General features: G+C 39.4%; 2 protein-coding genes and 1 long non-coding RNA gene across 4 annotated transcripts in view; 2 read left to right on the top strand and 1 right to left on the bottom strand.

Annotated features, from left to right (window-relative positions):
* WRN (WRN RecQ like helicase) overlaps nucleotides 1-3,363 on the bottom strand; it is a 66,841-nt gene extending 63,478 nt beyond the window's left edge. Inside the window, exons 1-3 of the mRNA XM_079959140.1 lie at nucleotides 3,232-3,363; nucleotides 2,524-2,639; nucleotides 1,861-2,006 (exon numbers count right to left, since the gene is read on the bottom strand). Coding sequence (XP_079815266.1) covers nucleotides 1,861-2,006; nucleotides 2,524-2,639; nucleotides 3,232-3,294 — 325 coding nt within the window. The 5' untranslated portion in view covers nucleotides 3,295-3,363. The remainder of the gene's footprint in view (nucleotides 1-1,860; nucleotides 2,007-2,523; nucleotides 2,640-3,231) is intronic.
* A 1,498-nt stretch (nucleotides 3,364-4,861) lies between these two features.
* PURG (purine rich element binding protein G) lies at nucleotides 4,862-10,537 on the top strand. 2 transcript variants are annotated; one of them, XM_079958970.1, is made up of 2 exons: nucleotides 4,862-5,226; nucleotides 6,562-10,537. In XM_079958970.1, the coding sequence occupies exon 2, from the start codon at nucleotides 6,575-6,577 to the stop codon at nucleotides 7,586-7,588; it is 1,014 nt and encodes a 337-aa protein (XP_079815096.1). In that variant the 5' UTR covers nucleotides 4,862-5,226; nucleotides 6,562-6,574; the 3' UTR covers nucleotides 7,589-10,537. The 2 variants fall into 2 exon arrangements, with proteins under 2 accessions (XP_079815096.1, XP_079815097.1); XM_079958971.1 differs by having other exon boundaries at nucleotides 4,865-5,226; nucleotides 6,689-10,537.
* Nucleotides 10,538-15,658: 5,121 nt separating this feature from the next.
* On the top strand, nucleotides 15,659-21,974 carry LOC307206168. Its single transcript, XR_013834297.1, has 2 exons — nucleotides 15,659-17,888; nucleotides 17,926-21,974. It is a non-coding gene; the product is annotated as an uncharacterized lncRNA (long non-coding RNA).
* Nucleotides 21,975-27,432: the final 5,458 nt, after the last annotated feature.

Below are 27,432 nucleotides of genomic sequence, written 5' to 3'. Positions count from 1 at the left end.
AGCAAAAGAAACGAGCATGAAGAAACCAGTGTCACCTCCCCAAACAACCTGACCTAAGTGAGGAGAAGAAGAAACACCAGCAGCTGAGGAATTGGTGTCCCCAAAAATCCCTTGCTAGGAACAGAAAACTGCAGCCAAAACAATTTTTTTTCCGGTTCAGGAACAGCCACACAGTCTTTGGTCCCACGAGCACCCGCATTTAAAGCACTACGATAACACTTTATACATTCATAGAATCATAGAGTTGGAAGAGACCACAAGGGCCATCGAGTCCAACCCCCTGCCAAGCAGGAAACACCATCAGAGCACTCCTGACATATGGTTGTCAAGCCTCTGCTTAAAGACCTCCAAAGAAGGAGACTCCACCACACTCCTTGGCAGCAAATTCCACTGTCAAACAGCTCTTACTGTCAGGAAGTTCTTCCTAATGTTTAGGTGGAATCTTCTTTCTTGTAGTTTGGAACCATTGCTCCGTGTCCGCTTCTCTGGAGCAGAAGAAAACAACCTTTCTCCCTCCTCTATGTGACATCCTTTTATATATTTGAACATGGCAGTCACCCAAAGAAACATGGGAAATATAGTTTATCAAGAGTGCAGAGAGGAGTTAAAAAGGTAAAAGGACCCCTGACCGTTAGGTCCAGTCGTGACCGAATCTGGGGTTGCGGCGCTCATCTCGCTTTATTGGCCGAGGGAGCCAGCGTACAGCTTCCGGGTCATGTGGCCAGCAGGACTAAGCCGCTTCTGACGAACCAGAGCAGCGCACGGAAACCTTCCCGCCGGAGTGGTACCTATTTATCTACTTGCACTTTGACGTGCTTTCAAACTGCTAGATTGGCAGGAGCAGGGACCGAGCAATGGGAGCTCACCCCGTCGCGGGGATTCAAACTGCCGACCTTCTGATCGGCAAGTCCTAGGCTCTGTGGTTTAACCCACAGCGCCACCCGTGTCCCTCAGACAGGCGTTAGAATACCCATATTTCCCTCAGAGAGCTACAATTCCCAGATGTCCCTGGGAAGGATTGATTTTTAAAGCAATCTCAACAAGTAGCTGCTATAATATTCTCTTTCTGCCACCACTTTGGACCTGGAAGGCCCTGGAAACCAAGAAAAGCAGTAGCAGGAAATTTGAGCATGTCTTTCCTACACAGCAGAAAAATACTGAATGCCCGTTTCTAGATATTGCTTCTTTTTGATCTGAGAGATAAAAGTAGTGGAACTTTACAGGCAGAGATATGCTGTGAAATGATAAATTCCAACTGTACTTCCTTCTGCACCATGAATCCTACTCTCTCCTCCCTCAACAGAATGAAGCAATTTAAATTGTTGTGCTAAACTGACACCTCTGAACTTTCCAGTTTACACATCAATAAAAGCAACATTTTGTCTGAAAAGAAATCTGATCAGATTTGCTACAACGGAAAAGATTATCACACTAGGCATCATGGAGATCAGGATCCCTTCAGGTAGATATCACACTTGACATAGTGAGGACTTCTCTCCCTCCACAACTGCAAAATACTCAGCATGAGTCTGTACTATACATATGCAGTAGAACCGCATGGTACAGTTATATAGAGTTATATATTTAACCGGTATTCCACTGTGGGAAGGATTACAGAACCTCCCTGAACACTGAAATCCACCAAGATGGTTCTCACATTGCATAAGTTAAGCAAGTCCAGCTTTTCTTGGTTACAGAGTTTGGATTGCCAGGGTACAAAACGTCCTACTATTGTGAGAGCAGGCGTTTTGCTGCTTTACAAAATAGTGTTCAACAAAGCAAACAAACTGAGCTACAGCTTAGATGAAAGGACAACTTAACAAGTACGTTTTGTTGAGAGATTAACTACACAGTACTGACTTGACATAGAAGAGATGTGAAACAAATAGCACTTTTGTTCAGATCCACAGAGTTGGATTAAAGCAACTTTGCCCTCCTTCCCTTTAGTGTAGCATGGCGGCCATTCAATGTCAAATCCTAATGCAGCTCCATAGGATAAGGTTGTACTAGAAGATAAAAGGCATTAACAGGATTAGTACAGTGCAATCCTGTGCAGGATTATTCAGAAGCGAGCCTTCCTAAACCTAGAGGGCATAGATTTGCACAGGTAATATTTGTTAGTGTCTTTTCTTCTTTCAAGAAATACTGCATGACTATTTTATCAGTTCTGTGCCAGACCTAGTACTTGCAAGGATCATTAGTACTAACTTGACATGAAAGACTGTATAAATCTTTGCAAGGGGGGGTGTCCTTCATTTTTTTAATTGATTGATTGTGTGTGTGTGTGTGTGTGTGTGTGTGTGTGAGAGAGAGAGAGAGAGAGAGAGAGAGAGAGAGAGAAATATTGAGGACATCATACCTCTTTCAATTAATGGCCCTTATTCCTAGATTTTGGAGGTGGCTCCCACATTTGGATCAGATTTGTCTATAACAGCCTAATGAACATAAATTTATTTATTTATTAGCTTACAAAAATGAGGTGCCATAGGGTTAGCTGTTTAAATTAAACTTTCAGTCTCTTACGCAATATCCTCTGAGAGTAAGGAACAATCGTTTGCATTATAGCTGTAAACAATGGAACCATGGAATTCTAAGAAGGGAAAGTTGTCTTCCAGGGCACTCCGATGGACTGGATTATTCTGGTTCATAAAAATGCAAAGGAGAGCTTGTTGTAAAGGATGTCTAAGAAATGGTTTTTCAGATCAATCATACTGGCAAAGGTCACAGTGCACTTGCCTTCTTGTCCAGGTTACAAAAGCATCACAACAATTTCTGTCGATAGGTAATTAGAGAAGTTAATGCATCCAATGCATACCAAGAAAATGCTTTGCCCCACGCATATATAAAACATATACATCTTCCAACACAGAGATTATTTGCTATGTCACCACATGCCATGTCATCAACTCAATCTCCACTACTCAACCTGCAAACCTTGAGGAGAGTCACTGATGACTGTTCTTTTGGAATACTTTTCAAGTCATGCAATCACAACACCCAGTCTTCATGAGCAATGGTATCAAGCTAACATCAACACTATTTGGGACGTAATAAATCTAAGAAATGCAGTAGTTTTACATTTTTCCATGAAATGGAAATATTCTATGTGATTTGCTAATTAGAAACTGCACACAGAAGTACAATCAGTGCTGCATTTCAGAGTCTGCCACTTTTTACTGCTTTTTTCGTTCTTGTTCTCTTGTGTGAATCAAGCCTATTCCCATTCCTTACCTTTTTGTCCCCTTTGGCCTGTTCAGTCATCCACTGAGGTAGTTTATTTGATGAAGAATCCATATTCCTATCAAATTTGTTTGGATTTGTACGTTAACTGGAATAGAAGAAATAACAAGTATGCTACTTGGCTCAGTATAATCTGAAATGATTTGTGTGGCCTAAGTCAATCCATTCCAATCAGTTATTTGGGGGAAAGTCAGAATATAAGTTTTCCACATAAGTAAATAATATAAAGAAAAGATATTGCTTAACCGTAAAATATTCAAAGGAGGAACTATTAAATTGCAATCATAATCCCATTTATGTGGGAATAAGCCCCATTAAATTTAATAACACTTACTCCTAAGTAGACACGGTTAAGGTAAAGGGACCCCTGACCATTAGGTCCAGTCATGGCTGACTCTGGGGCTGCGGTGCTCATCTTGCTTTATCGGCCAAGGGAGCCGGCGTACAGCTCCTGGGTCATGTGGCCAGCATAACTAAGACGCTTCTGGCGAACCAGAGCAGCACACGGAAATGCCGTTTACCTTCCCGCCAGAGCAGTACCTATTTATCTACTTGCACTTTGACGTGCTTTCGAACTGCTAGGTGGGCAGGAGCAGGGACCAAGGAATGGGAGCTCACCCCATCGAGGGGATTCGAACCGCCGACCTTCTGATCGGCAAGTCCTAGGCTCTGTGGTTTAACCCACAGCGCCACCCGCGTCCCAGACACGGTTAGGTTATAATAATAATATAATAATAATTTATTATTTATACCCCGCCATCTGGCTGAGTTTCCCCAGCCACTCTGGGCGGCTCCCAATCAAGTGTTAAAAACAATACAGCATTAAATATTAAAAACTTCCCTAAACAGGGCTGCCTTCAGATGTCTTTTAAGAGAAGATAGCTGCTTATTTCCTTCACATCTGAAGGGAGGGCATTCCACAGGTTTCCAAAGGTAATAAGGACTTATTCCACAGAAAGTGTGCTTAGGAATATTTGTAATGTTACAGCCTAATACAGTCAGAAGACAGCCCTGTTTAGGGAAGCTTTTAATGTTTGCTGCATTACTGTATTTTAGTATTTTGTTGAAAGCCGCCCAGAGTGGCTGGGGAAGCCCAGCCAAATGGGCGGGGTATAAATAAATTATTATTATTATTATTTAATATTATACACGTTTCCCCAGAAGTAAGCCCTCCTCCCGTTTTATAAACTATAACTTGCTGCCAGGTAAGTGCCTAGGTGTGCAGCCTAACAACATTGCAAACTGAAGTAACTATGCGAGAACCAGTGCAGAGGACCCAGAAGTTACACAATCAATTTCTGAGTGTACATACAACCTTATTCAACCCAGTCACAGACACTGCCAGTCCGAATGAGGCTCGGCGTTGGAAAACTCACCTGACCTAAGCTTTCCCTGGGGATCCTCACCCTCATCCTAACAACCTTTCCCGCCAGACCCGCTAAATAGCCGTCACGAGCCGCCGACGCTATTGTCGCAACAGAATGACGTCGCTCCCGCGCCTCCCCAGCCCATCCCTTCGCCCTCCCTCCCTTTTCCGCAGCTGTCAACTCTAGAAGGTGAAATGAGGTGAGACGCATGCGCGTAGCGCTTTCCGCGCCCGCCGGCCTCTGGCGCCCGCGCGGCATTCTGGGGCTTGTAGTTTTGCGGTTCTGTGAGGGGAGGCGGGAGAGGAGGCCGGTAGGCTTTGGCGACGGGAAACGAACCCCCGGGCCCCTCTCCCCGCTCGTCGCCCTGCTCCTTCCGTCCACTGGCGCGGAGAGAGGGCTCCGTCCGGGCTTCCCGGCGGCGGAGGAAACGGACCTGAGGCGGAGGCCAGCTGGGCGGGCGGGCGGTAGGACCTGCCCGGCCGGGGATGCTCCTCTCCGGCTCCCTGCGGGCGGCAGCGCGGGGAAGGCGAGCGCTGCGGGGGCCAGCGGCGGCTGACTGGCTAGCTGGCGAGCGAGCGAGGAAGGAAGGAAGGAGGCGAGGAGCGGCTGAAGAGATGGAGTAAGTATCCCCTCGCCCGGCTCCCTCCTCGCCCGCCTCGCCTGCGTGTCATGGCGGCGGGTGAGCCTTCCCTCCCCCGCCCCCCCCCCTCAGCACGGAGAGCGCCGTGTCTGTCGGCCTGAGGAGATGAGGGGGTGTCCGTGGGAACAGTCACCTGCTGTGCCAGGTGGAGGGGTGGGGGGTTGCTCCCGCAGGTAGAAAAAAGCGGGGTTGGCTTTGACCCTGGGAGGCTGTGGAGCGAGGGCGGCGGGGAGGGGGGGGGAGACAGCCGAGCAGTTAGAGAGGCTTGTGGTGGCGGGAAGGCCCGTAATCGGGAAGGGTGGCAAGATTTTTAATTTTTGCCTTTTGCAGGCCTTTATTCCAGGGGTTTCCCCTTATCCTGCACCCCCAACAAAGGGCATGCATGCTACCTTGTGCCTTGAACGACGGCGGCAGCAGCAGCACATGCAGAAATTTCAGAAGAGGGGCGCTGGTATTGGGTTACCTTTTTCTTTCTTGCTTGCTGGCCCTGATCCTGTATCCTAGAATCATAGAGCTGGAAGGGACAACGAGGATTATCTAGTCCCGCCGCCCTGCGATGCAGGAATATTTTGCCCAACGTGGGGCTCAAACCCACCACGCTGAAACTCTTGACCCTGAGATTCAGAGCCTCGTGCTGTGCCAACTGAGCTATCCCAGTCCTGACATGCTGAAATTCAGCAAATGAAGGATTTTGTATCATTTATTATTATTATTATTATTATTATTATTATTACCTGTCCCATCTGGCTGGGCTTCCCCCAGCCACTCTGGACGGCTTACAAAACATGTAAAAAACATAGTAAAATGTCAAACATTAAAAACTTCCCAATACAGGGCTGCTAACAGATGTCTTCTAAATAATAGTCCCTTCGCCAGGAAAAAGCTGGCGAAAGTTTCTATATGCAGGGAAGCTATTTAAGGCACAAGCAGGGCCAGTGAAGGTGGGCAGGGGGGTGGCAGCCCTACATCACCGCTTTTCTCTTTTAAGATTTATGCTCTCTCTAAAATTATTAACAACCTTCAGAAATTTTGCATGTGAAGCTTTTACCACAATGTATCCCTGTCAGGAAAGGCTCCAAATCCCTCCCTGCCCCTTGGAACATCCATAGCTCTTATGGGTTGAACAGGCTCTGTTTCTCTCTCCCTCGCTCCCACAGTACTGTGGGTTGGAATAAAAGGCAAGAGAGAAGTGTTACTGGAGCAACTTTCTAGTGAAATTAATTATGTACAGAGAGGCTATTGCCGGGAAAGCAGAATAGGCATGCTGGATGTCTATGGTGTTATGCATCTTTGTCATATATTTGTTGTTTTCAGTTGATTGTTAAAGATGGAGAGAGGCAGAGGAGGAGGAGGAGGAAGGAGTGTGGGGGGCTCTGGCCTACACAGGAGCATTTACTCCCAGTCCCAGCAGCAGTATCATTATCCTGCCTCCTCTTCTCAGGCGGGCTGCATGGAGATCCAGGAGCTGGCCTCCAAAAGAGTGGACATCCAAAAAAAGAGGTTTTATTTGGATGTGAAACAGAGTTCCCGAGGCCGCTTTCTGAAGATAGCAGAAGTCTGGATAGGAAGAGGCAGGCAGGACAATATCAGGAAAAGCAAGCTGACTCTCTCCTTGTCAGTAGCTTCTGAGCTAAAGGATTGTCTGGGAGATTTCATAGAGCACTATGCCCATTTGGGCCTAAAAGGCAGCCAGAGTCATCGGAATGATCACAGTAATGGCAAAGAACAAGATTCAAGAAGACGGCAACACCATCACCCACCATCACCTCCAGCATCAGTTGGCTCAGAAGAGCATCTTCACAGCGTCTTAAAAACTGAGTATATTGAAAGAGACAATAGGAAGTATTACCTAGACCTGAAGGAGAACCAACGTGGACGTTTCTTACGGATTAGACAAACCTTGATTAGAGGACCAGGCATGATAGGATATTTTGGTCACAGTTTGGGACAGGAACAAACTATTGTCCTTCCAGCGCAGGGGATGATTGAGTTCAGGGATGCTTTGGTCCAGCTCATTGAAGAGTATGGTGAAGGAGACATAGAAGAAAGGAGGAGCGGAGGTGATGAGCCTCCTGAACTCCCAGAAGGGACCTCCTTCAGGGTAGACAACAAGAGGTTCTACTTTGATGTGGGGTCCAACAGGTACGGTATTTTTTTGAAGGTAAGTGAAGTGAGGCCTCCTTACCGTAACACCATCACTGTCCCATACAAAGCATGGACAAGATTTGGGGAAAACTTTATCAAGTATGAAGAGGAGATGAGGAGAATTTACAATGGCCATAAAGAGAAAAGAATGGATACAAGAGGGGACAGTGGTGAAGAACAAGAGGGTCTTGATTAGAATGTATTTCAACTGGCCAAGAAACAAAATAGAAAATTGGCTACAGATACTGATACGTAGTTGTTGGAAGAAGATGCCTTTCTTTTTGTAAGTTCTTCCCTGTTGTTAGATAACATCAATATATAAAATATTACAAGGGTTTGGTTGTCATATTAAATTATACCCAGTAATATCTCTGTGATTTCCATCAGAGTAGTTAACCATCCAACGATTCTGAAAATTCCAATAATTTCATGGTCTTCAAAGACTACTTGTGTATAATAGCGCTAAATCTCTTATTACGACCTTTAAAAGAATCTGTATCAGGTTTGTGTTGCAGTGTAACATGATACAAGTAAGGCAGATCTAATTAATGTCTTCTAATACTAACCATAGAGCATTTATGACCAAAACTGATCTTTAAATTTTAAATACTTGTATTGGGAAAGGTATCTTTGAATAACTATCTGCTGGTCACTTTATGGTAAAAATCTTGGAAGCGTGGGGGAGGGGGGATCAAACCTCTAATAGTGTATTGGCCAGTAATTTCATGGTTACCTAATTTTATGATAACCTATTAATTTTAAGTGTCCCAACAATATAAATCCATGTTTGATTGTTTGAGAGTAATGTTTATCATGAATCATCCATTTGTATGGACTGCTTACATCATGTGAGGAGAGTTTTATTTAAATAATGTTGCAACATTTCAAAAGCTATTTTTGTATTTGTGGTGTTAAGGGGCTCCAGCAAGTTGCTGTGATGTGGGAATTTAGTAGGTGGTTACAGTTGGAATTAAAATTCAAAATAAGGAGGTTAAATATGTGATGTGGAAAAGTAGTAGAATAATGTTGTTTTTATCTTTATACTTTATGAAAATGCTTTGAGAGATTTTGGTGCATCACTTAACTGGTACAAAACAGATCTCCGATTTCACACTGGTGCAGTTGAAGCATTCAGTAACAGCTATCAGCACTTCCCTTAAATCTTACATTTCAAATCGATATTATTATTGCAGGCCACAATCTGCACTTCTTCTTTTGTTAAATCATTAACCCATGATCCTCCAGCTTAATGCTGTAGAGTTACATCTTGATCTGTAGAGTGATATCTAGAGACAAGACTTCCAATCATGAGAAGATTTTTTAAAAATACCAAGATGATGAATGGAGAATTCTGTGTTGATTATTGATAAAGAAAAGAAAAAAGTGAACTTGCACCAAAATCACCAAAGGAACTTTAGAAATGTGTGTTACAGTTGTGACAGAGAAGGGGGAAAAGATGTATGGACTTTAATTTCACTGTTTTAGGTGAGTTTCCCAATATATAAAAAGTGGACCTATTCAGTGTTTGGTCTAGTTTCAGAAATAACAATTAATGAGTAATGTCAAACCTAAAACTAAGATTTCCAATTTGGTTATTTTAATTAGTAGTGGCCTACTGGGCCATGATATCATTGAAAGGTTATACATTCATCTTAGTATAAAAGTATACTAAGAGATGTTCTGGGGGTGGAAATTAGACATCTGAATGAAAGAGTTCTATGTACTGTTTGTGATGTTTTAAAATTATAGTGAGTTGTCTAAGCCTAAATTACCATATTGCTGATTTGGTGCTGCACGTCCCAATGCCTATAGTAATGGTACTATTGTTGGATTCCAAAATACAGGATCCATGAATGTAGAAACTCCTGATGCTCACATTCTCACAACTCTCATCTCACTATGAGGAACTTCCCCTCCCCCCTCAGTATGCAACATGTTTAATTCTTGTATCAGTCAATACGTTTTTATTGGAATTTTATGGGAACTTTATCCTATCCTGTTAAATATGGTTCACTGAAATATCCTGCATTCTTCATATAAACTTTTAATTGATAAAAGTATACAAATTGTCTAACTAGTTGTAAAAAAAAAAGGCATTTTCCCTGTTTTTAAAAAGGAAATAGCTGTGAAGTGGTATCTTTACGCTTCAGTCAGAATTTATATTTGTTTATACACTGGCATGTGCAATTTTTCATCATTGTATCTAAATCCTGTTTTCTGGATTTTGCCATGGATTCTGTACTCAACCCCACTCCAAATTTCTGTATCCCCATTCCACTAAACAAGAATCAGTTTTCATCTGTTTACAGGTGCAGGTTGTTGTCTTCTTCAGATCAACTATGCCCTTAATTAAATGCAGTGCTTTTTTTCTTGGGGAACACAGGGGGACTCATAACCCTAAACATTTTGTGAATCTTTGTACTTTCATCTATTTACTGTATTTATTTTCCCCAATTTAAACTATAAAATGGTGATTTTCTTGAGTCAAAATGAGAGTACCCCTAAACATTTTTAAAGGAAAAAAAGCACTGATGGTGTGATGGTGTGAGCATCTGAGACTGACTACACATGAGCTGTAAAGTGGCCATCTACTATATACAGTGTACAGTGATTTTGGCTTATCCATTGGAAGCAACTGCTTCTTTCATATTGTCATATACAAGGGTTATATAGTCAATTTACAAAGCTCGGAGCTTAAATGGTAATTTGGGAAATAGATACTTTTTACACCTGGCAGTACATCCCCATCTTTGGAGAGTGGCAATAACATGTAGTGTTTGCAGAAGGGTCTGTTATAATGTAAAGAACTATTCTTTGCACCCCAAAAATGCCATGTCCCTTAAACTTGAGAAAAACACAAGCTTATTTGCACTAAAAAGCGTGGCCAAAAACAAATCTAGGAGGGCCGGGTGGATAAAATCAATTTGTACCTCTTGAATTATCTGTTCTCATGAGAGAATTTTACAGTAAAGCCCTGACCTCTCTTTTAAAACTATGGTCCAGACAGAAAGTCTGTCAGTTTTGTGATTTTGATAATAATGCACTTTATATTTTATAAATAATAGAAGCACATTTCTGCTACAGGTCTGGTACAGTGTGTTTCAATATTATACTCTAAATCAGTATAAAAATGGCTTTCTGCATATATGTCTGTCAGTGATCTATTTTATGGATTAGATCAAATTACACTGGCATGATTGAGTAGAACAGGCACCACTTTGAAATTAATTTCAAAATATTAGTGGCCTGTTTTTTTCAGAAATATTGAGTACATTTCTCACTGGATTTGAATAATCAACATTTCTGAAACTCAGATACTTCAATAGATTTTTAAGTAACTTATTACTGCAGCTGCTGCAGATGTGGGTTAAATAACTTTGTCCTATCTGTAGTTTTGCAGTGTTGTCACATAATTCCTCTTCCTTCCATCAAGAGTCCTTTTTGGAGACTAAATGTTATGTGGTTTACACCAGGTTGGTAGTAGGTGACGTGTGCTGGCTATATCTCATATAATGTAGCCTCTCTTTTGCTGAAGTACAAACCTAGAAAGTTGTTATCACAAAACAGTTGTACAAGTGAGTTCTGCAGGACAGTTAAAATGGCTGTACTTTGCACCAATTCTGTGAAAATCTGTAGCACATTACACTAACTGAAAAGCAAGTAAGTTTGATGAAAAAAGATGCAGAAAAACCATCCTTATTCCTATACTTAAAAGAGTGGGATAAAAGATATCTAATGTGTCAAAACCAGATAGATTTAAAAACTAGAAATGAAGATGGAGATACTATTTCATAGTGACATCATATGTGTATCTCAATATTAAAACTTATTTTTTCTTAAGAATCTGCTGTTCTAAGGACCAGTTTCTCCCTGTCCATTTCTCTCACACATGAGTAGTGTTACTGTTGTAGTAGCTTAAAAGTATCGGGTAAATAGACTACGGTAATTCTCCAATCGTATTCCAAGGAAATTTTCTTAACGTTTTCAATTTAGTTAAATTTGCAATTAATATGTTATGGGCAGTGTTATTTTTCTAGAAAAAAATGGTGCCGGAACTAACCATGAACGCTTCCCTTGTTCTCTTATAATGCCAATGAAGCCCACCTAAGAGGTGCCAGGACTGAGTTCTGGCTGAAAAAAAGCCCTGTTTAAGGGGACCATATCGTTAAAATATGAGAATCACATGCTTTGTGTTTGCACACAAATTATAGCACATTCCATCTTCCATTCATCAGCAGCACGCCCTTCCAAGTCAAAACGAACAAAGTCTTTTCTTTAACATTGCTAAACCTAGGTTTAGATTTCTCTGAACAGGCTGATGATAGTAGCAGCTTACCCCTCATTATCTAGATGCCTGCCCAAACTCACAAGAGGAAAAGTAACATATATGTTCAGATAATAAACCAACATGGCTAGGTTATTTTGGAGATAACAAAACCTTTTCTCCCCAAGCAAACACAACAACATGAATCACTCTTGACTATATCTGGAACACTTGTTTACAGCACATTTCCCCACATAAGTGTATACCCCAGAGCAGTTTGTAAGCTCTTGCATAAAGGGAAAAAAGGACAGTGTGAATCAGTTCTAAGATTTAGGGTGGTACCCAGTGTTACACTAGCAGAATTTCCCCCATCCTCCCTACTGCACCCCCTCAGGTCCCACTTCAGATCTGCTCCAAAGCCTCTCCCAACGCTTGGAAACGGATTTGGTGGATATCTGGGGGTCTGCCAGGTATGAGAGAAAAGGAAATTCTGTTCTGCTAGCGGTCAGACACAATTGGAATATCACCCTTAATATATCTAATAAGATATTTGCAGTGATTACATCTTTACCATATGCATGTTGGCTGATATCCAATGTTAATCAAACTCAAAGTAGACCTATTGATTTCAGTTGGTCTGGTCTCAGAATTATGGTTGCGTATCGCCCATTATTATATATTAAGCCTTTGACCCTGAAATCTCTGTTTTTGAATTTCTGAATTTAAAAATAGGATCCAAAAATCAACTGTTGTACAAACAGAAATTTCAGGTAAATGTTTAGCTCACCAAACTGTTTAATTTATGAGTTACCCCATATTTTCAAAATAAAACATTTTTTAAAAAAAACATTGGATTTTGGTATGCAACACAGAGAGGCAGGCCTCTCAGTTGAGTTGAAAGAAAAATAGCAGCAAAAATGCTTCTTAAAATATAAGATGAGGTTGTAAAGTGCAGAGTGAAGGTGTAATATTGGATGCTATAGTGTAGCCTTCCTCAACCTGATGCCCTCCAGGTGTTTTTGAACTACAGCTTCTGTCATCCTTGACCACTGGCCTAGCTGCTTAGAACTGATGGGAGCTGCAGACCGAAGCTTTAGGGAAGAATACCATAGTGTTTCATGTAATAGTTGAACTGCAAGTCTCAAAATAGTGCTGATATTTAAGAATGATCCAAAATACTGTATCCGCATGGGGCAACATCAGTGATATACACCCATTTGCACAATGGAAAGCTGCTCATGCAGTAGGACTTTTGGTTTTTCTTCTCCCCTCTCCATCCACAGCCTGCCCCCTAAATCTGTTACAGAGGATCCCTCAACCATATGGAACAAGTTTTAGGGGCACACAGAGGGGCTAATGGAGGAAGGGGGGACCCCACCTCATGAGTGGATTCCTGTTCTCACCCATGATATTTTATTGGGATGCAGATTGGTTGGAGCTTTTAATGTTATATGCTTGTTAGTGAAATTTTCTGCATTTTTTAAATTGTTTAATAAAGTGGCTTAAAAACTCCATAGGGAAGAGAACCAGCAATGTGCAGGAGGGACTGATGATCATTTATTGATAACCTTTTAATTGAAACTATAGCAATTTGTGTAGTAGCAATATATTTAGTTTATTATTTAGCTCTTGCTGTAGATTAGCTGCAGTTTGATTAAATTAAGCTCTTTATAATCGCAACCTACTGGTTCAAATTCATTTGTATGTGCATGTAAAACATTTTCATCATCATCTTTGTTGCAATGTCCAAAATGAAATTTGCTTTTTCCATTTCATTGTTTTCAGAATCACTTTTATTTCCTAAACACATTTTGTAATAGTAAAGAACTGGAGTAAATATTTTATTTGGTTGAAGTGGAATGAAAACATGTGACATGCCATACCTAGGTATTTTCTGTTTTTTTAAGCTAGATCAGTTTGAAGAGTAAAATTCTGGTTTTCAGCTGGAGGTTTTATCATTAATTGTGGGTTTGTGCATAGTATAGCTCTCTGGTTTGGATGCTCCAGCATGATGTAGCTTGCCCAAATCAGGTAGTTGTTTCTCTTTGTACTCTTGACTTAACTAGGGAGATAAGAGAGTGCATAAGCAGAGGACTTATTCCCAGTCATCCAAAACATAATTTAGAATAGATCTATTACAGCTGAACTTTCCGTGAGAATTATATACAAACTAATTCAAGCTAGTTTAACAGTTTTGGAATTTCCACTGACATGTAGTATGGTAATCGTCAAGTGGTTCAGTAAAGTTTGATGACATGGTAACAGACATTTTTTAGTGAATATCCGCAAGTCATCATTTGAATCTGCATGTAAAGGAAGTGCAGGAGATTTTCTTAATACTGTATGTATATGAAAATTGCAATCCTTTCACTATTTTTGAAATTATTTCATTACCGCCATTGAGGATTTTTATGCGAGTGGGTTTTTGCTGTGGTTTTGCAAAACAAGGTTAATTTTGAGAGCAATCCTACATGTAGGTTTTTACGCTAACGCTACTTCCAGGGCCACTTAAGTCTGTAGATCTGATAGATTCATTTATTATATTTCTCATACTTTAAATGATTTGCTTAAACACAAATAAATATAGCTCTTGAGATAGCATTCATATGTTTCAAATGTAACATGATTGATAGCAATCAAAATCTCACCGCAGCCATAACTTTACTGATCTGACCGTATTGAGATCAGGAGTGTGCTGTCGCATTGTGTACTCCCTCCTTGCATGAATCGTCCCGTCTTTTCATAGTTTACATTAACTATGTTGTCATTTCAATCTGCATTGCTGCTAGTCATGCTGTAGGATGAAGCCTACACTGTGCTAACTAAGGTTTGCAAAAGCACTTCAAACCCTGGTTTCACAGAGCACCACTTTGGTTAACACATCATGGAGAGGGAGGCACTTGCACAGGAGAAGGCAGGACAACAAACAGGTCTTTATTTAGTGCCATCTCTGCAGTACATGTTATCTGTGATTCTGGATTCCTTGATTTAGAAAGCAAGAGCAGAATATGGAGTTAAGATACTGCTCTGCCAGATGTGAGTGGGGGGGTTACTGTTCTATTATTGTAACACTTGAAAATTTAATAAATGTACTTAAGATATTTAAAATGGTAAATTCATACTAACCCACAATTGCAAGATAACTGAAGCTTCACTGGGAAGCAAAAATACTAACCCTTAATTAGTTTTCTGCCCATCTTTCCCTCTGCTTCAAAAGTTTAAAAAACTGTAGAGCTGTGAAGTGAATGCAGGTTTCTGCTTCCTCAGTTTTTCCCATATACTCATTAGAGCAGACAGGGTTCTGGGTCAGAATAAATCTATCAATACTATAATGTACTAATGTTTTTGTGGCAGCAATGAAGCCTCTGGCACTAATTTGCTGAGCTGTGCTGATGTTGCAGAGGCTGAGCAGCGATCATATTGCACACTGAGCAGCAGAGGAGGCCTTAGAAAGAGGGAGCTTTGAGTCGGGGTTGCTGAAGAAAGGGAGGGAATGATAAAGAGGAGGCTGGGTAAAGGAGAAGGCAGGCATATTGAGACAGGCTATTTTAAGGAAAAATGATAAGCAGCAGCGAATAGGAGAGAAGATGTCAGCAAGGTGCCACACTGAGAACCCTTTAGAGCAGATGTCTGCAGGACAAAAGAAAAGGGCTTGGTGGAGTTCTGCACAGGGAGTAGGGAAAGAAGAGGGAAGGCTCTTATAAGCACAGGGGAAGCAATGGCTTTATGAAAAGAGAAATGGAAGCCAGAATGGAGCACAGGAACATAAGGAAGTAGAGATTTTCTAAAGGAAAAGTCTGATGAGTGATTGACCACAGCTGTGGCCTTGGGTCTCTAATTTAGAGCTAGATTGATGGAAATAATCTACATTAAAAGATGCTTGAGCTTTGGTTATTCACTCAGTATTATGTATTCAAAGCGTTAAGATACTTCTACAACACATAGCTGAAATTTATATACACATCAGTGCACACTGATTACTAGGGAAAAATATCTGAAAACAGTGCTAATATCATTAATCTAGCACTGAGCCAAATGCAATAAAATATTTTGAATTCAATTGGGCTCTTAGGTTAAAATGCCATTAATATTCACATATGTGTCAGGGCTTCCCCAATGTTCATTTCCTTGGGCCATTTCAGAGAACCCCCATGTTTTAGGACTGCTGGCTGTGGTCTAGAAAGTATAGTTCACCTATTAGTAGGTAAGTGGCGTTTAGGCAATCCACCGTTTTCCCAATTTTTCAGAAATCGCCTGAGAAGGACCACCCCCCGTTTCATATTTACCAGGATTGGCAACAATCAGATTCAAAAATGAACCAGCATAGAATAAGGTAGTAATTCTCACATAAGGTAGTCAGGAAGTAGAGGTGATGCTGTAGCTCCATCCTTTAATCCTAGGTGGTAGGTTTTATCTGCATAGGGTATAATAACTAGCTTTTATAACAGAAGAAACCCGAAATATGCTTGGACTTAAATATAAAATTTGAAGTTTATTTTGTTTTTGTTTCAGTCAAGTGTGTGTGTGTGTGTGTGTGTGTGTGTTTAGTCAAGAATTTTCATATTTTAAACTCTAGATTTTTAAACTCTAGATTTGCATATCTTATGCTCACATGAATGATAAGCAAACGGTAATCTTCTAATAAAAAAATCGTGTTGGCCTATCCCTATTGTCTTTTCATGGCAGCACTTTGTGTTTGAAGAGCACTTTGATACTGGAGAAATTCTGTGATGAGTTGTTAGGCAATTAGTAAAGAATAATGATGTATCATGCAGGTAATGGGGCAATGTCATTACACATTTTAAAATATTAAGCTTTTATGCTATAATAGAAAACATTATCTACCTAATGATTTGTGACTGAGTCCAGCTATCCTACAAAGATATTCTAACAAGCTTAATATCTAGCCGCCAAATAAAGATTTCCCTTCAAGTGCTGACTAGCTAATCTCATTTCTAAATATTTAATCTTTCCCAATTTATTTATTTTTAATCCTACTTCAAGTTGTGTGTTTTCTTTTCCCACAAGATAATAGAACAAATAGCTCTTCTTATCAAGATCTTGCATGGCATTGTCATTTTTATATAGTAAAGTATAAGTAGGTGGAGGGACTTTCTGTGTCCCCCCCCCCCCCATATACTAACGGACATCAGAAGCAAACATTTTGCCATTTCTAATTTTATTTTGACCAAATACATAATCCTAATTGTAGAATTAGTTCCAGAGTGGTTGCTTCATCAGGCTACAATCACTCCTAGCCCTACTTACCTGAACGTAAGCTCCACTTAGGAGTAGACATGTTTAGGATAGCACTACAGTACAACCAACAGACATGTGACACCTTGAAAGGCTAACCAATTTGTTGTAGCAAAACATAGCTTACATTTTTTAAAATAATAAGCTTCAAATCGTTTAGCCTTGGGGATAAACCCCTGATTATCTGGGTTGTCCTTTTCTATATGTTCCCCAGGTTTATGGTATTGATTTTAAGGTGGGGCAAAATGAACTGTACAAGATTCCAAATATGGCTTTACCATGGAGTTGTATGAAAGTATTACAATACCAGCAATTTTATTTTCATTCCTTTTCCTAATCCCTGAAATTTAATTTGCTTTTTTCACAATCACACAGTCTCTTCCCCAATTAGGTACTGCCAGTTCAGACCTCATCAAGTAATGTCTGTGGACAGAATATTTTTGACCCTAGTGAGTATTGCCTTAGAATTACTTTCATTGAACCCAGTTTGCTTGACATTTATCCCTTTAAGCCCCAGAGATAGACAAAAATGGAACAGTCTCCCCTCTGGTTTTCTATTGAACTGGCTGGCTAAGGAGCAGGGTGCTGTTTGCATATAAACTTTTAATTTTAAAAGAAAACAGGTTAGTTAGAGCAACAACTGCCAAAGTTAGCACTTTGTACTTTTCTGAAGTACCAAAATTACAATCCTGTTGTATAGAGAATTATGGCCCTCTCCACAGTTAGAAGAGCTGTAGTGAGCCAATGGTGCATGTTCAGGCTATACTACTACTAGTTCACATATGCACCTTCATTATTCAAATTATTTTTGACTGGCAGCTCAACATGTAAATTAACGCCATTGAAAAGCACTGCTAAAGTGATGGGAAGAGATACGAAACTTCCATCTAAGATGTTATATGTCAGATGACCCATTCACACATCATCTTATGAGCAAATCTCCCATTAACGGGATGAACGTACACAGGCAAGATATGTATTTCTGCATTAATAATCACCAGAAGTGCAGATAGCTGAAACTGTTAGTTTCTGCATTTTTAAAATGCAAAGCTGAGTATTGTTACGTTTCACCCAAAAGTTCAGGAGGTTCCTTTCTTAGGATGCAGTTTTCTCGTTTTTAAAGGCTTATATAGGTGAATTAAATTTATCTTCCTGAGTTAGTTTATTGAATGTTCAGGGTTGGGCATTTTATAGTCAAGATGTTACATACTACACATTTCACTCTTTGATCTGAATATACCTTGATTTGTGTAATATAACTGAGATGTGTAATAGGCATACTATACTCAGTCACAAAAACAATAAATTTAGCATCCCAGGCAATGCTAGAAAGGTTCTCAAGGATGCCCGCTCACCTGGACTTCAAGAGCAGGGCTGATCCATTCTGCATGTTTTCAGCACACCAAGAAAATAGTTTCTAGTGGACTTCAATGTGATGGATCCAGTAGCAGCTCTCCTTTTTCTTATCCTGTCTCTGTTGTACCATGGTGGAGTGGGATGCTGTTTTCAGCGTCCCAAAAGATGTGACGATAAGACCATGGAGCTTCAAGCTAACAGCATGATATATTTAGAATATTTCATTGCCAGAGCTTGCTTGGCTCCCTGATGCCTTCAAATAGCTTCATGGGTTTTTTTCTGTGCATTTTAGAGTCTCATGCCTTTGTGGCATGGGAGACAGAAAATGTATGAATGAAAATAACATCAAGTTCACTAACAATGCATTCCTAACCTAAGGCTGCAATCCTTACCCCAGTTACCAGGCAGTAGGACCCACTGAATTATGTAGGACTTATGTCTGAGTACACATGGTTAGCCAAGCTTTGCCTCATGCTAATGTTTGGCAGGCTCTTCAGGGAGACTTCAAATAGACTTCTGGTTTCAGGTAGCAGACACTTCAGAATTACTTGTTCTGGAAGACGCGTAAGAAGTATTGGTACTTTTGCTTTTCAAATTGTCTTCTGCCGATTAAGTCTATGGACTTGTATTATAATGTAAAGCTATTATACAATGTAAGTTGTTTGTACATAGTTGCAGCCTGGACAATAGCACTGCATATTTCTTTAAACATAGCAAATTGTAATGTGGAGCACATTTGCCATGGCATGTGCAGCACCTGTGCTCTCCACTCTTACTTTACTCTCTTAAGTAATGTGACAGTATAATTAGGTTTGGGATACTAACCCAAACCATGATCAAAGCTAGCACTTTAAGTACTTGTAGTCACTTTTCTTCTTACTATATGGAGCACTGCACTTTTATAAATACTAGTAGCACTGAGTTTCAAACTTTTTTTGCCCCCATATTTGTGTAGTCTTTACAGGGTGTATGTTTAACAAAAGGTAATGGCTGTATGAAAATAGATTTTCATGAATGTGGCCACTGCCTGGTGCCTAACTTTTATTTTATTTTATGTTTTAAAAAATTATAAACTGCTGAAAAGGGGGATGAGATCCAGACTATATGTTGTAACTATAAATGGAACCGTCCCAAATTGCTGACATCTAGACAAAACTGATTTAAAAAGCCAACCCAAAAAATGTGCATATGTACACCCAAAGGAGCAAAGGCTTTCAAAAACATCAAAACTTTTTAAATACCGTAAGTAAGAACAGCACAAGAGCTTGTGTTTTAAACTTTGCATTATATTGACAGAGTATGAAGTAATTAATGTGGTTTTAAATGTAGAGTTCTGTAGACATAACGTTTGGTAATGGAAGTTTTTAGCATGGGGAATTACCTTGGATAGGCAAGAGTCACTCACAGCTATAGTTCCCTGTGTGCATAAGCATTGCTTAAGCAGTTAGGAAAAAATTATGTACTGTTTCTGTAAATTAGTTTGACTTATACTGTATTGTATTTTCGACCGTAAAACAATTTTCCCCCCAGCAAGGTAGAACTACAGTGCATTAGAAGAAACTGTCACTAGTTATGCTGTTGCATTTGTGGAATGCTCTTAGCTTACAGAAAGTTTACTAAGGTTGTGGAAGCTTCTATACAATCATTAAATTTCTGTTGGTTACAAATAAAAACAGCAGGGTCTTTGTTCTAATTATAGAAGAAACTGACCTAAAAAAAAAAATGCATTGTCTAATTTATATCCTTACCATCAACAAACGTGCTAGCTCTACATTATATGAAACTCTTAAATGTGCTGTTCCAGGTTTACTTCATGTTGCTAAATACCTTAAGAACTTGGAAATAAATTAACTTTTAAGGCCTGGGCAGCTTACAAAAAATTGAACCATTTTGTGCAGATATTTTTTTCTTCTGTTTTCTAGATATCACTCGATAAATGCTAGGGGGATTCTTTCTAAAGAGCCCAAAATATTCATACTCTTTAATGTTCTCATGTTCTAATGTTCTCAGCTGGCACAATGCAATTACTGAAGCTAGCCTCTGAGGATTAGAAACTATACACAAACAGTTGTTAAGTGCACTATTTATGGTGGAGTCCAGATGTTGAGACTGCATGTACAGTTCCCGCTACTCTCTCCTCATGAAGAACCAGAAATGCAGCCCTAATAAAATGATTAGTGTCAGCAGAACCCATTGTTTGTTCAAGGATGAGGAAGGTCCAAACACAAGGCATATTGATTAGGAACACACAGAGCTTGATTGGGACCTTATTCTTAAAGTGCCCTGCGATGTGTTACCAGTCTCGACTAATAAATTAATTGAATTTTGCACAGTCCACTTTCATATCAGTAATAATCCTGAATGAGTTTTAGGAACCCATGTGATTTTATTACAATATAGTGACTATATCAGTCATGTTGATTCTGCCACATCAGTGATATCTGTCTAATCAACTCTTAAAATGTAATGATCTATTCCAAATTCAGAGCATTATATTATAAGAATGTCACTCTTTACACTGACCTAATCTAAATATATTTAACTAGAATAGTCAGTATATTTAGTCCCTTTGCTAGTTGTGATTAAAATTATGTGAAAGAGCTTCTATAGTCAAATGGAAAATTGTGTAAAATGTACTAAAACTCTAGCAATGTCCCCCTTTCTAAGCTAATATACAATAAAATATTACAATATGATCCACAGATAGCTGAAGCATTAGATATAAAGGGTAGGATTCAAAGAACCAAAGCATGGTATTGCTCCCCTAACCCCCGGTCCCGCCAGCCTGCTACAGCTCCCTTACAAAGTTATTCCCAGAGTTGGGGGCGGGGCCTATGCAGAGCTGCACTCAATATTGTGCCTGGGGTTGCATCTAGAAAGGTGCATGTATGGACCTCTTTGGATCCCATCCATTGTAGTTTCAATCCAGACAAATTTGCCAGGCTAGTTTTGTGGATCGTGTCTACAGTAGGCTAAACAGTTTGCAAGGTGTGTATATGTATATATATACATATACATATATATATATATATATATATATATATATATATTTACTTATACAGATTTAGGGGAAGAGAAACTATAAAATTGGTGGTCCGCTTCAACTAGACATCTATTTTCCCAATGTTCTTTTCTTAGCCTGAAGATAAAATGTTCATGTAAAAATATTTCTAAGGAATAATGAGCTGCTTTTTTAAAAAAGATAAAAACATTGTAACGGCACACAGGCAGTGTTTAACCTTAGTGGGTGGTGGGTTTGTTTTTCTTTTCAACAGCATGTGTAGTCATTTTAATTATCATCTTAGTATTCCTCCGTAAGTGTAACGGTAATTTTGCAGCTGCACCTATAATCAGAATATGGCATTACAACAGTCAAGTTACTCAAAATCATGTGCATAGCAGGTAGCGGTTTACTCTGTGTGTGTATTCTTCCCCAATGGTACTATTCTTCAGTAGGATATTCTTAACCAAAAGGTGTGTTAAAGTCATGGCATGAAAAATTGTAAATGTAAACGAGTACATGTAATGCTAATTTAAAAGAATTTTCTTAAATTTATGTGATGCTTAATATTTCCTTAGAAAATTTGTTTTAAAGGTAGATCACTGTTCTGAAGGATGTTGGTCCTAATGGAATAAAAATAATGGAAATAAAATGCATGTGTTACAATTGTAGACATGGTAAAGAATTAAATGTGAACTTACTGTACGATACCGACTCTGTTTTCGAACAATCTGTTTTGCTGTTCTATTGTTAACATATATTTAAAAAGCAAATGTACTGTAACTTAGCACTTTTTTTCCTATGTGCCCTGTTCTCACTATACTAGAGGTACAAAATGGCATAGGTGTGGAACATGTAATCATGCCTGCATGTATATTTCAGGGTTTTTGCTTTTCTTGATGTACAAGACTGGTCTCTGCAGACATCATCTTAAGTGCGAAACCCTCTCTATCTACTGACTTATACTGTTACCTTACACAGTTCCAGAAATGTTTTTAAAGCAACTTACCCGTATTTTTCGCTCTATAACACGCACCCGACCATAACACGCAAGTAGTTTTTAGAGGAGGAAAATCCGTAGGCATGCCACCCGTAGGCATTCCCTCCATAACACTCACAGACATTTCCCCTTACTTTCTAGGAGGAAAAAAGTGAGTGTTATGGTGCAAAAAATACGGTAAGTTCAGGGTCTCTTTACATGATCTCTTTTCTAAAAGATAAGTGTTGGCCATTAAAGAGTAGACCTTGGGGATAATTCGTTTGAGCTCCTAAACACCTAGCTGAGGATGCAATCACATATGCCTTTAACAGGATAACATTTAAAGATTTTGAATGTGGCATTCCCACACTTGCCATCAAGCAAGTACAGATTTGAAAGGGATGTACTGTATACTGCAAAACCCAGAGAGAGATCATGCCAACAAGAAATGGCCAGAAATGACCACTTTGCTTGCATGTCTATATGCATGGAGTGGGGAGCAAAGAAAAGAAAAGTGGAATTGAGTATTAAGGGCATATGCAAATCTATCCTGAGACAGCACCACATATAGGTGTCACAGTAAATTTGCTTAATTTCATTACAAGCATTGCAGAACATCAGAAAATGAGGAAGAATGTACTCTTGTGAAGAGACCTCTCAAGCAGGACACAGTAACAGGCTAACAATTAAATTCCGTATTTTGCTATCGCTTCTTGTTTGCGTGAAAGAATTAAGACTCGGGGTCCCATTCACTTGAGGTACTTACAAAAATGAAAAGGGAGGCATTCAAGTACATGGATATATTGAATATGAGCCACTGCTTATCGAAGGAGGGTATATTTTTCCCAGAGCAAAGTGTTGAGTACGGACAGGTAAAGAGTCTTAGTGAGAGATGCTTGAAGAGGAAGGAATACAAATTATTTTGGCTGTGCTGCAATCAAAACAAGCCTTAGGATAGATAAACACACACACACATGCACTGAATGACACATTTCAGAGCAAGGCTGAATATTCTCTCACATTTAAAGAAAATCTGCGTGGCTCTAGAAAGCTAGCATGACAGAGAAAAATGGTTCTAACACAGCCTTTTTCTGATATGCTGATTTTTCTGAACAGGAGTTTGTAATATGGAGAAGCTTTAAGTCGTGTGGTCCCTTGTCTTCTGAAGTAGCACAGTCCTAGCAGGACTATACTGCATGCATTTTCTGAATATGTGGGTGAACTCTCAGCTAGTCAGCACATGACGACACACAGCTTGAATGTGTGATCCACTTCCACTGAAGGATTATGTAGGGTGAGAGAGCTCCGATTACCTATTCAAATCCATATATATGGTCATCATTTTAATCAATGTGATAAACATTAATGCATGAAGTTCTTCAAGTTCTTCATGAAGTTCTTCAAGTTCTTCATGAAGTTCTTAACTAGGCTGGGATTGAGAAGACACTGAATTTTTGCTGAGAGATGTCAGCAAACCAGGATCAGATGTGAAGCGGGAAAGTAAGGCTTATCTGTAGAGCAATATGTGCTGTAAAGCATCAAGCTCAAAACTAAGCAGCCAGGCGTCAGAAAACAAAGATCACAACCAAATGTACATGGATACTGTGGGGCTCTCTTCAGAGGAAGAGGGGTTCAAAAAGGCAAGGTAAGATTGAAATAGTAATCAAGTTGCTTTAAATCTTACAGAGGAGATAGGCTTCAAAATCCATGTTAAAGGGAAGACAGGAGATAAGGGTGTTTAGGTGGTGTCAGGGTTTTAGCAGTGAAAAACAGGCATATCAAATGAGATATAAATGGCCATAATGGATGGCAGAGATGTGTACAAAACCAATGGCAGGCACAGAGTTAAAAAAAATGTCCAAGATCAGAAGACAGGTTTTGTTCCTGGGATCAAAGGGAGCATGGAGTCAAAACTTTGTATGGAGAATATGTAACTAGGAGGCTTAATGATGATAGTCAGTGAGGTAGAATCATTATGGCTCTTGTTACATTCCAAGGCCACTGCTATGTGCAGGGAGAAGATTTGTAAAAAGGGAGTATTCTAAAGATTTCCACCCTGTTAGCAGTTTTTAGCTCTGTCAGGGTACAGGGCTAAAAGCGTGGTAGCACCCAAATCTTAAACTATCCCGTGGTCTGCTGTAAGTTTATTCATAGACTGATTACTGCTTCCAGGCATTTCTCTAATTATTCTATAGCATTTCTTCACATCTGACTGTTAAAGGTAAACACACAAGATGAAGTGAAGCTTAGATTAAAAATGAGTACCTAGAGCTCTAAGTTTAAACTACTTAATAGTTTATATCACTTTGAATTTTCTTAAAAGTTGAATCATTTGCCATTGATTCCAGCTACCCGTACAATGCTTTATTAGTTTGGTTTTTGAGGCCATGTAAATACCCGACCCTGAAATTCAGACTAAGTAAGCCTATCAGCAAACTCCCTGTGTTACACTCAAGATTTGCTTCTAAAATCTTCAGCATACTCTAGTATTAACGGGGTGTTCAGATGTGACTTGTCATGTACTGTACTCAAAGGTTCATTGATCAGTGACTGTATTGTACTGTATGAATAATCATAAATTGCCTTGTATTGTTTATAATAAGACTGTACTAAGTACCACACAGATTTCCATGTTCCAAGTTTGTCAGCAATGCATGTGGGCAGTTAGGTCCTGAAACTATGTGGTGCTAACTCTTCCATATCTAATGGTGCTTTTGTGGATGCTAACTGCTGACATGCTGGGGAGAAAAAATAGCTTGAAGTTGAAAAGTGTCTCATCTGTTCGTAAAAGTAAAAAACAACCATGATTTAAACTTGAATTGTTTCACAGTACCATTGACAATCCGGTGTTTTATATGTGTGTACTTTTTATTGGGTTTTCAGATGATTCTTCAAAAAGCAGCTCTCCCATTTCTCCTATAAATGGATTTGCAATAGCCTTTTCATGTTGACTGCTTATCCCTGCATCTCTGTTTGAATCCGGTGAATATTCAGCCTGCTTATGTGTTTTCAGGGGGGTGGGCAGGGGAAGTCACATTAGATGTTCTTATTCACACAATCATTCCAGAAGAGTAAGACAGTTTCTTCTGAAAAAACACTTATACTGAGGCCGGATCATATATATTCTAGAACACTAACCTTTGGCTCTGATCATCCTGCTTATTATGAACCATAAAGCTGTTTCATACATTATAGTCAAATATGACTGAATAAACGCTTAAAAGGAAGTTGAAACCAACCATGGCTCTTTGCCTAGTGTACCTGTATAACAAATTTATTTGCTGCAATCACGTGTAACGTTTTTAGATGTACATATAAAGTGTACATCTTAAAATGTGCCTGCAAGTAGAAGCGGAATGATGATAAAAGTGAATCAAACCAAAGTTTTCAGAGGTTGAGAGTTTAATGAATAATAAAATCATGTCTCTAGAGGTTTAATGAAGGCAAAAATGGAGCAAAGCTTAATTTTCACATCAAACAACGTGCTTTAATGCTGCTCTATATCCATTTATGTGAAAAGCTGCACATACCTGTAGTGGTGTTCAAACATCTATGAAGGGGGGAGCATAATTCTGTTTCCCACATGATCTTTTTTTACACAATTATGGGAATTGCCTGATGACATGAATTGGCCTGTTGGTGATCGTTATATAGGCTCTACAATTTATAGAATCCTGGCAAATCAAAATACTGTAGTTCTGTTCTTTTACAGTTCACCTACACTTTGAAGAGATGGGAATATTCCTTGTCTGCCAGCAGTGTACTTACTACTTTTTAAATAAAATGAATAGAATTGCTCAAATACTCAAATCTCAAATACTATAAGGGAGATCGCAACATGTTAAAAACCAAACAAGGTAAGCCAAGGTCAGTATGCACAAAGCATTGTGAATGTGGATTCAGCAAAGAGGCAGAGAAGTAATATCCCTAAATTGTGTGAGGGGGAAAGAGAGGAGGTAATGTCCAAACCCTGGTGCAAATATAATGGCATCAAGTTAATTTCAGAAATACTTAAAACACCTCTAAAAGTACAGTAGTATATGCCATCCGTAATGTAGACTAAATTCTGCACTGTACCATTTCAGACAGGAGGTAAAAGGTAAATTGCTTTTTTTTTTAATGCTACCTCATGTAAAAAAAAAACTCCCTGGTAACTTGTCTTGCCAAGGAGAAAGGCATGCTGTATGCTACATGTAGGAAGTTACCTTTGTAAAAAATATATATTTTTTATTTACTAATACAGGGGAGCATTCAAAGATACATTTCTCTCCACCTGTTGTCTTCAACTAGTACCGTCCAAAAAATAAAGCACACATTCTGCATCGTATGTAAAAAAAACACCACATTCCTTACTCTATGAAAGGTGATGTCTCCTCATGAGGTGCCTGGATACGTACCCAAAGGAAGAAAACTCATCACTAAAAAAAAAAAGGCAAAGTGTGTCAAGCCTCCATTGCCACTGCTCTTCCTTCCAAACATCTTTGTCATACCGGATTTCCTAAATTTTTTGCTAGAATAATTTTTTAAAAAACACTGAGCTGCTTTTTGGAGGAATATTCATACATAGATATATAGATATATATATATTTGTCAGTTTGACAAGTCTATTTGCCCCATTATCAACTGAATTTACATGTTGTTTGCCACTGTTTGTTCTGTCTTACAATAAATTGCTTACTTGTGTAGTCTTACACATTTATTCTGTTTTTAAGCTAATATTGAATATATGAGCTTCACTGAATTTTGCAGAAGTATACATATCCCTGATGTTGCTATATATTTAGCTCAAATGCTTGCACAAACGTGTACCTTAACTATGAGAAGAGAGGATCTCAGCCTAAAAGCCTGCTTCTTTGTATCCATTTGATTATTCCAAAGAGCTGCCAGAATGTTTTATTTTAGCGATAATACCCCAGTAAACTGGAAGCACCACTCCTCAGAAGCTTAGTGGCTTATGAAGAAAAAAGTGCAGTTGATCTTCTAAACTAGTGATTTTTAACTGAGTAGGAAAACGAAGAAGAAGAAGAGTTTGGATTTGATATCCTGCTTTATCACTACCCTAAGGAGTCTCAAAGCGGCTAACATTCTCCTTTCCCTTCCTCCCCCACAACAAATACTCTGTGAGGTAAGTGGGGCTGAGAGACTTCAAAGAAGTGTGACTAGCCCAAGGTCACCCAGCAGCTG

Source organism: Podarcis cretensis, assembly GCF_951804945.1.
Source record: "Podarcis cretensis genome assembly, chromosome: 17".
Classification (NCBI taxonomy): domain Eukaryota; kingdom Metazoa; phylum Chordata; class Lepidosauria; order Squamata; family Lacertidae; genus Podarcis; species Podarcis cretensis.
The sequence above is the reverse complement of the archived record's forward strand: the minus strand, read 5'-3'. Positions and strand labels throughout refer to the sequence as shown.

Excerpts from the sequence above, each read along its gene's own strand:
- PURG (XM_079958970.1), top strand. The coding sequence starts at position 6,575 with ATGGAGAGAGGCAGAGGAGGAGGAGGAGGAAGGAGTGTGGGGGGCTCT.